General features: G+C 35.3%; 1 protein-coding gene across 3 annotated transcripts in view; it reads right to left on the bottom strand.

Moving 5' to 3' along the window:
* The window catches only part of LOC115629805 (solute carrier family 41 member 2), a 51161-nt gene extending 39408 nt beyond the window's left edge, over nt 1–11753 (bottom strand). The window contains exons 1-2 of one of the 3 annotated variants that reach the window (XM_030526370.1): nt 11617–11753; nt 6384–6665 (exon numbers count right to left, since the gene is read on the bottom strand). In XM_030526370.1, the coding sequence (XP_030382230.1) occupies nt 6384–6519 (136 nt within the window). In that variant the 5' untranslated portion in view covers nt 6520–6665; nt 11617–11753. Of the gene's footprint in view, nt 1–1105; nt 1271–6383; nt 6666–8735; nt 8771–11616 lie in introns of those variants that run through there. The other 2 variants (XM_030526371.1, XM_030526372.1) reach the window with 2 other exon arrangements.
* Between the last annotated feature and the right edge of the window lie 401 nt (nt 11754–12154).

Genomic DNA, 12154 nt, shown 5'->3' with positions numbered 1-12154 from the left:
TAAACGAAAAAATCATTTACTTATAGTAACTTTGAGAAAGCGAGGAATTTACAGATGTCCTTTTTTAAGGATTTTCTAAGCATTTTATTCTCTCAAAATTTAAAGATTAATTTTGAGTTTTACTTTAAAAATTAACCAGTAATCATTATTTTTGACCAAAACAATAAAACTTATAAAATAATGATTATTCTTTGTAGCTGTAGTTTTGTCTATTCCATAATTGTTAATTAATAAACGAATTTTTTTTTAGTTCACAAATGTGAATGTATTGTGTATATATTCTTGAACAGAATGAAGAGACGTATCGAATTAAATAAATCTAAAAATTAATCAAAAATTAATTAATTAAAAATGTTCGCCTTGACTCACTGATTTTGTCCTTAAGCCTTATGGAACAGACAAATCTACAGCTTGAGTTTTATTTTTTGCTCAAAAATAATGATCATTGGTTAATAATTAAAGTAAAACTCAAAATTAATCATTAAATCCAAATGAATATACACTTTGATAGTCTCACTTGCTGTAAGCTTTAAGGGTATTTTTCCACCACAGATTAAGATAATTGTATGTGCATGTTACCAACTAATCTGTGTATGTTAGAGACCAGTTACAACTGGGAATCTAACATAAAACTCAGGTTGTCACTATAGATCACTACCTAGTTAAAAGAAGAAGAAATAAACCAGAAAGCTAGTTTCTGTTCACCTTTTCCCACTTTAACGTAACGTCAACAATTGAAAGTAACCAAAAAAAAAAAACATACAACTTAATTCCTTTTATTGGTAGTGTAGAGCATTAAACATAAAAGTTAAGTTGTCTGGCTTGTCTGGCTGATTGGCTATTTGCTTATGGCTTTGGTTTATCTGTCAAGAAAAAGCCAATGAAATGAATTATTTACTTTTCATTTTGTTGTTCACATTACTGTTGTTGTGATTATCATTTAAAGATGTATATACTATATATACATTTTTTTTCAGTGTTCAATGTTAAGGTTTTTCGAGCATTGTTTGAACGCGACATTTGAAACCTACATACATACATATGGGGGAACATATTTTGGGCACGCAATCGGAGGCTCTATGGAGACACATTATCATCCACCTACCTTCGTCGCTATCAGTGTCGTCCCTTCCCTGGGTCGGCAGAGGCATATAGTTGGCCCGTCTCAGGCCCAGCATATGGAGCAGGAGCTCACATGACAGCATCATGGTGAAGCCAATTTCTTTTATTATTATTATTATTTTGATTTTTTTGTTGATGATCAATTTAATTTTCTTTCTTTCTTTTTCTTTTGATTTTTCGTTTGTTTTTTTTATTGTTCTTTTTTTGGCTTCTTATGGGCGCAGCACAACACAAAGAATTTGAGAGTTATACGAGTAGTTGTATGTCGAAAGAAAAGTGCCTGCCTATGACATTTTAAACTTGAACAAGCAAATTACAAACTAAACTTTGCAGCTTTAAAGAGCATATTAAATACTATACTATGCGTCTCGGTCTGCGTCCATTCAAATCAAAGGCTTCGTCCGCATTGTGGGCAAGAGTTCGTGAGCTTGCTTGCATTTTACATTGTTTTCGACTAACTATCACATGCTACTACTATTTACGTATTGCCCTCTGTCTTGTGCTCTCAAATTTCCAACTATTCTTCTTCTTTTTTCTTTTGCTTCTTTACTTTGATTACACAGTTAACTTGGCTGCATCTGTGTGCGTGTGTGTATGTCTGCGTTAATGAGATTTAGTTCACATGTCTGTAAGCTACGAGAAAAGAACAAAGAGAGAGCCCAGCGAGAGAGAGAGAGAGAGAGAGAGAGAGAGAGAGAGAGAGCGGGATAATAGTACCGACTACACCCTGCAAAAACACTTACGCTTTGCATATCCTTAAGCGATCTGAGCTTGCCATCATTTTTAGGCATAATTTGTAAAAATCTTCTGATCTTTCAACTAATTAGCGCTGCATGAGCTATTTTTCAACGATCAGTCCCGTTTCGGGTACTACCGCATTATACATTGCCTATTAATACCTATAGTATTATTACTGTGAAAACACTTTTTCGAAAAAATGGATTAGTTTTGCATCCACTAATTAACCGATTAGCTGCGTTCTAGCTTCATCTTCCAATACTATATTTTGTTAAGTATATAGATCATATCACCGGGTGGTAATATTTTTTTCAAAACCATAGAACAGTTAACAAAACTCTTTTATTTATCAATTAAGGACTAAATAAATAAAGACTAATATTTTGTAAGCTTTAGGCGTTACAAACACATTCTTAAGGGTATTATACCCGCTTGGCTAGGGTATAATTACTAAATGGAAACATTTGCACCAACACTACCAACATTTAAGTATGCCTTTGTCTATGTTTGTCACGGAGCTGTTTCTGTTTCTGAATGACAAGTTGACGTTTAGAACCAACCACACCCGTTCGAATTGCGTTCAGTGGAAGAACAGCAACAAGTGCAACGATGATTAACTCTCAAAAATGTTGATACAAAAAACATAAATCGGATTATAGAAGAGAGCAATTTTTAAACACAAATCAAATGTGTTAAGCACTTTTTGTAGAAACCCTACTCCTTTTTTAGAAATTATTCCAAATAATATATATGTATATATTCCATTAAATAATTTGCATATTCTATTAAAAAAAAAAAAACTTGGTCAAGTCTAAGGCACATTGTTCCGAAGCATAGTATTTTTATATCTGTACCCAACGGGTTTGCTAATCCGTGAAGTATAAGCCATGTACGTCCGTCTGTATGAACACAAGATTCCCGGAAAGTATGTATAAAAGCTGAAGTAACCGATCTTGGTAAACAGATTCTCTTAGGTGTTTTATAAATAGTTGGGTCCCCTCGGCTCTAGCATTCTCATTTGTTTGTATATAAGCTAACTAAAGAAAAAATCAATCAATCAAATCAATTCTTTCTTTGTGCTTTCTATAAATAAAGCTACAACATTCTAGATAAATGGAATTCATGCTTAGTATTAACCATTAGTCTACAATGTTATAATAATAATCGTTCTAATGTACGAAATTTGTGCTTATTCCTGTTTCGTTTGTGTGTACCAGTGGCTCAGAATTGACCAAGGTGTGATATTTCCCATGCCCATTTAATGGCGACAACGGCTACAGACCCTCCCGACCGATGTCTGTCGATGAAAACCAGCAAACATCTTCATAACGTTGAGCTCCGGTTATTGAGATGTGAGATGACGTCTCAAGTGTTAATGAGGAGGGCAAGCAGATATTGGATAGCTGGACGCTGGCGCATTAAGGTGTTAAACACAAATATTAGCCGTAACTGTTACCATGGTTGGAACTCTTGACTTGACGTCGCATTGACGTCACAGCCAAATTAAATCAGTAGTTCGATACTGTATTCAACAACAAAAAATGCCTAAACGGTTTGTCATTGCGCCGCCTCCGAGCTACCTACCAAAACAAGCTCATTGGACTGATTTTGGGCTTTAAAAGTGAAGCTTATTTAATTGCTCCAAAGAATATCTCTTATTCCAGCAAATTGAGGAAAACAAAAGTATTGATAAATGGAAACCTTGCGAAAAATATGAAATCACTTGATTTCCTTCTATTCAGGACAATTATGTACGTTTGGTACTTGGTTTGAATTAGCAAGGAAAGTACCAGTGCTAATGACTTTACTTAAATCAGTGCCAATTAACACGATATCCACGGAAATATTTGCAATAATTTTGAACGATAAATACACTCCAGATTCGCGAATCGAAAATTGCCTTTAAACTGATGCCATTAAGTACATTATGCAATATTATACAAATAATTTTGTAATATTACTTAAAAATAGAAGAGCACTTAAACAAATTAGTAGTTCAAATTAACAAAAATGATATTTTCAGTATCTGGAGTAAGCGTTTTCAGGGTCATCAAAAATGGATACATATGTATGTACATTCCAAAAATATTGTTTCGATTTTTGGAACTTGCAACTTTTAACACTGGCACCTTTTTACCGAAAGGTACAACTTCGTTTCGTGGTAAACATATACTACAGTGAAAACTCCCTTAATGGACACCTCTTTTATCCGGACACTCTCTTCGGCGGACGCTTCTTCTAAAACATTCGATCGGTGTATAAAGTATTTAAGTATCCCCTTAAGCGAACACTCCCTGTGGGCTACAACGAATGTCCGGCCAAGAGAGTTTTTACTGTATATATAATAATTAGGAACATATTTTTGAATGTAGATTAATATTAACCTGATTAATACAAGTATGTAAGTATACACACAACAAATGATTTATGTTTTTAAATATTTTTCTCCCATTCAATGCAATATTATTTATATTTTATGCATACATATGTATGTACATACATATCTACATAAACATTATGTTTCTATATCCTATTGCCAGACAATGTAATGGATTTAAAAATAAACGTTTGACGCTTGCGCGTGTAAGCCCTTCAAAAACGTGTAAGAAAGAAAAAAAGCTCCAATAACTACACAACAAAAACATTGATCGTGCGCACTTGAGCGCAAAAATAGGTAAATACACACTTATGTATCTACATACATACATATGTATGTAGGTATGTCTATGTTTGCATGTAAGTTGAAATGTATGCATACATACATACATAGATTTAAAGTCACGAAGCAGGTGACATAAAGCACTCAAAAGTGTTCACACACACACACATATACACACACACACTGTTTGCACTCCTACTCGATCTCTCATTGCTCCTTCTCTCGACCCACTTGAACAGCTGTGGGTGAAGTCCGTTATGCGCCGCTGCTCGCAGTCGCAGGTGCTGCGCTTTAAAATTAGTGCCAATAGCCGATGACAATGGCAGTAATTGAGGGGCAAGCGTTTAATTGGCGTGCTTAAGTATAATGTTGATTAAAGAACATGCAATCACTATGCTGAACAACAACTACAACAATATTATTACTAGGTTAAAGTAACTTAACAACAATAATAATAATCATTATCATTATAATGATAACTGCGAAGCGCGCGTCAAGCAGTGTGCGCACGCTTCAAGCAGTGTAACAATTTCTTCATTATTGGAGCTTTCGTTGCTATTATTAGCGATGACTAAATTTTAACAATAATTATTGATACGCAAATCAAAGCCATAGGCTAATCTGCAATTTATATTGTTTATAATATTTTTTTTTATCGCACACAATATGACACAATTGCTAGTCAAATTGTTTGTTTTTTTTTTTATTAATCCAGGAACCGTAACGTAAGTGTTTTATTTATTTAGAATTGATAGTTTATTTTGCGAATAATTACTGGATTTGGATTGTTATTAGTAAAAAGTGTTTAGCCCAATTTGCTTTTATCCCTAAAAAAATTTCTCTATTCAATTTGGGTTTTTATAAAAATTAATATGTGATTGGAATGTTTATTTTTCCAAATCTTCTATCATGTTTAAGGCCCATAACGGCCCAGACGCTCGATCTTAGAACACTTTTCTTTATTTGTTCGTTTTTTTTCTTTTTTCAGGGTCAAGCAATTGGCATTTTGAACAACCATAAAATAGGCAGTTAACTTAATTATTTTAAATCGATTGGACGGAATATGAAATAAAGTACAAGTTAAATGCATTTGACGATGTCTAAGAATAGCGTGCAGAAAATTATGTGAAAACCAACAAATGTCGACGACACGGCTACGAGTACAACAAAAAATGGCGCAAAGCCAAAGCAAATACACTTATAGTACTTAAAGCATAATATAAATTGTATATATAATATGTAGATATGTATGTGTGTATGTGCGAGGACGGATCAATAATTTAAGGGTATATAATATATAATAAATAAATATAATATATAATATACCGTATGTCCTCCTCTTTATCGGATGAAAATCTTTAAGTGCTTAATGGTTTCTTCTGATTTAGAAAGATGCAGAAAAATCATGCTGGAAACTTCATTAAAATGCAAGCCGAAAAATGTTTGTTGAATTCCAAAAATAAATAAAAGAATACCAACAAAATAATCTGTTTCTATTACTTTTTACCACCATGATGGATAATTGCGTTCCATATAATAATGCAGAACGTCAAAATTGTCATACAAGTCATCCACTACTTGAAGTTTAATTCTTTCGATAGTTTTTGGCACGTCTCCTTCTTTTTGGAATAGATATTTTTCAAATATGCCATAACATTTATTCCAAAAAAAGAAGCTTATAGCAGGCTTCAATCTTGTCTTAAATAAAGCAGTTGATATTTGATCGATAGATGGCGGCAGTGTTGAGGTTCACTTATTGATCCGCCCTCGATTATTGTGCGATTTGTTAGTCTTTACAACATATTTTTATGCATGCAATGTAATTTAAAATTAAATTAAACGAAATTAAACAAAAATAGCTTACGTATTGGCCTGCGACGCATTCTGGGAGCATTTGTTTCGCCGCTGCTGCTGTTTCTGTTGTTGCTGGTGGTGGTGGCGGTGTTGGTGGTTGAATTAGCGGTGTCGCCACTGCTGGCGGTTCTCGTTTTTGGCTTCATGACGCGCCCCCGTCGTGCCCAGATTTTAGCTGCAGTTCTGTTTTAGCTTCGCTTGTTACCCTTTCCTATGCTCTCTACAAGATGATAATGGATGGCGATGGCGATAGCGATGAGGATGACGATTGAGACAGCGCCGACCACGATTACTGTTAGAGGTGGGGGCAGCGACGGTGGGCGGCGGCGGGTAGTGGCAGCAACAACAGCAGCGGCGGCAACATCGTGCGTACATTTGTCACAGAGAGGAAAGAACAAGAGAGAAAAAAAAGAACAAAGAAAAATATACATAATTGTGAAGCAAAACAAATAGCGAAATAAAAAGCAACATTACAGACTTGGCCAAAATAATAGGCGCGCTAAATGGCAACTACCTGTACGGTTTACCAATAAGTTACATTACAGACTTGGCCCAAATAATAGGCATGCACAGCAACTAAAAAAAAAGCTCTAGTCCTTAGCTAGGGTTTTTGAATACATTCTAAGCTAAGTTCGATTTTAATCAATTCAATAACTAATATCGTTATTACCTAAAAGTTTGGAGTATTCTTTACGAGTGACTAGAGGTGCGCATGAGCCGTGTTTTTATCGTGACATATTCGAGTTACAAATTCTCATTTCGTGCGTGTTCGTTTTGCATCAAAGAGGCACGAAACAGCACGCATGAGCAAACACGAAAAAAAATTAATAAATGGCATGAATGTTGAGTAAATAACCGCAATATATAAGTAATAAATGAATCAAAAAATTCAATATATATATATATATATATATATAACTGGAGAGTTTAACAATAAGAGCAGTGGCGGTGCTGGCATATGTGCCTTAAATGCAAGTAATTTGTAATAGCTGGGAAACCCATCCAGAAGAATACCCAACATTTCTGTGAGCTGTAATAATATATAATATTTTCCGATACAAATTGATAACGACTTAAGCTTATAATAATACCAATTATAAACCATAGCCTTAGACGGTTATTCTAATTTCTTAGTTAAGAAACTACAAGTATTCATGTATTGAAATTGCAAAACAAATGTTTACACTTGTTTAAATATTGTAATAGGATTGTGTTCAACCGAAAGAATGCGGTATTCTATTGTACACGAACTCGTACATAAAAGGTTTACAAGCTTAATAATCCAAAAATAATTTTAAAAATTTCATTTCATTTCTGTTGCATAAACAGTGCAATTTACAGAAAATAGAGAAAATCTGCCATGATCTTCTTTTTTGGACTTGCTAGACTCAAAATAATGTGATTGGGTTCAGAGAGGTCAATGTTGCATTTAAAATTTGTACGCTTTCGAAAGCGATTTTGAGGAGTACGTCAATGGAAATCTAAACGAATTCTTTGATAAATCATTTGGCCTGAATATTACTAATGGCATCACATTCACAATTTCTTGTTAAAAATCGTGTTATTTGGCATCGCTTAATTGAATCTTTGGGAATGGTATAAACCCATTGTTCTGTGCGATTTCGATTCATAAATTCTGTCAAAGTGGCACACCTCGATTGAGCTTGTAATTTAGGGCTATTTGTTGAAGTTAGTCTTATTCATATGAGTGGTGTTTAAATTTTCTAGTTATTTTCATTCGCAAAAAGATTGGGTTCGTTTTCATGGAAGTTATATGCATAAAGTATATGAACTGTGACCTAATCAATAAGATATGGTAGTCCGAAGTAGCCACTTTTCGATGTAACAATCATTTTGAAAAGTTTTCAGTATTGTAGCCGACATAGAATGAACTTCCAATGTCCCATTTACTATTTAACTTAGTCGTATTATAGGAGCCTTTATATTAGTTGCATTATTTGAGTGTTCACTGTGGGCATTCAAAAGCAGATGCCTGGTTTATTGAGGTAGGCCTACTTTTATGACATTGCCTGTGACGGCGGACAGACAGACAATCGTGTTTCAGAACTAACTAATCAATAAGATTGCAAATTGTTTGCTTGCTTTTCTTATTTCATTGTATTTGTAACTGTTTTCTGTTTAGTTTTTACTTTTTGCAGCTTAGATAACAGTGGGCGACGGAATTCGCGAGTTTTGTTGCTAACGTAGCCAAAGAGGAAAAAAAAATACTATGAAATAAGAAAACCGGTTGCGATTGCTTCTTGCCGTTCTATCTTCGGTTTCATTTCTTCTAATAGGCTTGCAAGTTGCAGAAGTTGTTTTTTACTCGTCGCTTATTTTTTTCTTTCTTTCCACCACTCACCAAATCAACAAAAACTTCTGCTGACGCTCAACGTTCGACGGCAACTGAAAATGCGAAGCGCAAAATCTTTGGCGCTGACCGTCAAACAACAACAGCAGACGAGCGCAGACAGACAGACAGGCAAGCAGGCAGGAAGGCAGACAGGCAGGCAGGCAACAACAATAAATAATAACAACAGCAAAAGGAGCACTGTATATGTACATACTCGTATATACATATGTATCTTACAGCGAAGAACAATCACAACAAAAAGCCAAGAAATGTATCTTGAAATAAATAGAAAACATATGAAGGTAGCGTATTAAAAATACGACGCTACAGTTGTCAGCCCCGTCGTTGTGGGGTTTTGTGACCCCACTCCGTAAGCCCCCAAATGTGATATAAATACTAAACTCACTGACAAACTATAAAACCATGACATCGGTCAGTCAGAAGATAAGATAGGCAGCAGAAATTTTGATTTGGAAGAGACCCGTCGCAACTGTGGCGATATGGTTTACAATTGTTTATATTGTTTGTGATACATTTTATGCATCAAAGGCAATTAATTGAAGAAATTATGAAAAAACTGCACCGTAAAGACGATAATAATGATTATTTTTAGTTTTAAAAATCATTGTTGCTGTATCCGCTTCAGCTATGATTTTCCAGCCTTAAAGTAATTGTGAAGCATTTTTCAACACTACTCTGCTGTTTCGTTACTCTCTCATTTGAAGAGCTTTTTCTAAAACGCTTAAAGCGACTTTCTTAAATATAGATTCTCAGAATGACTCTTTTATCACTTTGTTACAATTTGGAAAAAATTATAAAAATGTAGCTTTTTGAATGAGAAAGTTAATGTCACATCTCATATTAGGCCCATTGTACGCTGAAGCTCAGATCGGCAACAGGCAAGTAGCGTGTAGATATAAGAGACACTCAAACAGAGGGAGTGAGGGAGAGAGAGAGAGAGCGACTCAATGGCAAGGACAGAAGGTGTAGGTTGCCCAACAACAATTGATAAGAAATATGATTTTTGTTTAATCAATGCTCTGTCTGCTTGCATACACACACATGCATATGCATATGAGTTCTAGGCATATGTATACATATGAATGTGTGTGTGTGTTTGCCAGACTGCCTTGTCTTTGACATTTGCAATATAATGGAAAAAAAAAACAGGCGAAAGGGCGGGCGAGAACGCCCATCTGGGCTTGACAACTATTTGTCACGCATGTGAATTTTTGTCTGTTTTTGTATTGCACAACGAGTTTTGCGAAATTGCTGGCTGGCCTAGCCAAATGACATTGACATAGTCACTTGACCTCAACACCTGATAACACCACAACAAAACAGAACACACAACAGAACTAACACACTATTACACACATCTGCCCTACTGGTCGTAAACGCACAAATAAATTGTGTCAGCAGCAGCAGTTGCTTGACCTAAATTCTTAGCTAAATAAACATATACAAAATACCGTTAGATTTATAGATGGACCAAAAAAATGAGCACATATTCACAGATGTACAAATGCATGTGTGTATTGTACGTATAAGTATATGTAAGTATAAAAAAAGCAGCTGAAACCAAAGCCACACGCATTACACTCGAGTTTCGTTTCGTGATGCAAAAAACCAAACCAACAGCCACGCAGTAAGAAAAAAAAGGCAGACACATAAATACATATGTACATACGCACGCACAAATAATACGCAACCGCACACTGGGCTACAAGTTCGCAGAATCCCAAGAACGAATATACAAAGAATATTCTCTTTATTTGCTTTGCCAGTTAATCTCATTCCGCGAATTAGCCAATAAGGCTTCAGTCAGATATGCAAACACGTTACCGTCATTGGAGAGAAACTCGTCATCTAGTTAGTAGCGACTAAATATATGTTTATTAATTTCCCCCATTGAATAAAATGTAATAATCTGCTTAAAAATTTACAACCAGTAGGATTTAATGTATTAAGCTATGGTGAGGCGGGCAAACAATGTGGCACTTATTGATTTTTATCACGCAACAATTAAAAATGAACCACAGTGCCGGGTCGCATGCGTAAATACAAAGGGTAATTACGAGCTGTAGCTAAGATGCTCGTTTGGCACAAATTTTAGACGCGTTCAACAAACTTGATTAACTGTTTATTGATTTGCCATCAAATGCATACGGAGGCGGCACATACACACAAGCATACATACATATACATTTGTATGTAAGTACATACGCACGAGCTGACGCACTGGGGGGGGGGGGGGGAGAACACGTGTCGTCATTGGGTTTTTGTTTGTTGTTGTTGTCGCAGCTGTTGCAGGACATACAGACAGACTGCAAGTTTGCTGCATTGCTTTTGTCCTTTATTAATTCTAGGTATATGTATGTATGTATGTATATTGATTTTTACCCGAGCCTTCCTCCAAAAGGGAATGCCATAACCAAATAACTGCACACGTTGCACGCGCCGCTAACAACACAACAATAACGAGACTTTATCCTGAGCAAGACAACAACAACGACAGCAAAAGCGAATTTCATAACCAACCGAAATGTAAAGGGCACAGGGCACCACGCACTTGGACCTTTTTGGCATTTTTGACTGATTTATAAATGCGTATTTTGGTATTTATTGCACATATCTGTTATTAAATAGCTTGCATTTAACATTACATATACGTTTATTTTGTTTTATTTACAACAAAAGAATGCAAGTGTTGGTGTTACCGCTTCATGGCTTAACGATAATGAGTTTGTTTTTAAAACACCGAGACACTTGGCATTCAACCAAAACAGAAACACTTAGATAGTAGTTACTAAATTGGTAACAGAAAAAAAAAAACAAAATAACCACAACTAAATAAACAACTATTAACAATGCACACACACACACTCACATCTCTTCCAGACAACTGCAGTCGCGGTAACAGCGCGAACTTGAAGTATACTCCTGGCTTCATTGACTTGAAATTTCAAACTGAAACTGCGCGACAGGCGAGTATAATAACAGCGAAGAAAAGCGGCACAAAGTTTCAATTTTCCACCCCTTTTCACAACAAAAATAAAAAGCGCGCTTTTGCTATCGATAGGTTCGCCATATGCCATCGATAGGCATAAAATATTTGCGATAGATACAGCTGTGAGCTTATCACGACCACCTATCACTCATCTCTATTAAAATAATCAGACAAATCGTTATAAATGAGTTCATATGTAAGTGCATTATTTTCAAATTTGCATGCATTTTTTAAACGTAAGGGAAAATTGTAATCCCACAAATATGCGCATGCTTGTATATTGCACTTATTGCAATGCACTCACTATGTATGTACTTATGTATGTACATACATACATATGTACAATATATGGTCGTCTTTTGAAACGCAGTCACCATTAGAAAGGGGCGTTGCCAACATAACATTTTTATTACATTTT

The sequence above is a fragment of the Scaptodrosophila lebanonensis genome, unplaced genomic scaffold (genome assembly GCF_003285725.1).
Source record: "Scaptodrosophila lebanonensis strain 11010-0011.00,11010-0021.00 unplaced genomic scaffold, SlebRS2 tig00000165-arrow-arrow-pilon, whole genome shotgun sequence".
NCBI lineage: Eukaryota > Metazoa > Arthropoda > Insecta > Diptera > Drosophilidae > Scaptodrosophila > Scaptodrosophila lebanonensis.
This window is presented reverse-complemented; position numbering and strand designations above follow the sequence as displayed.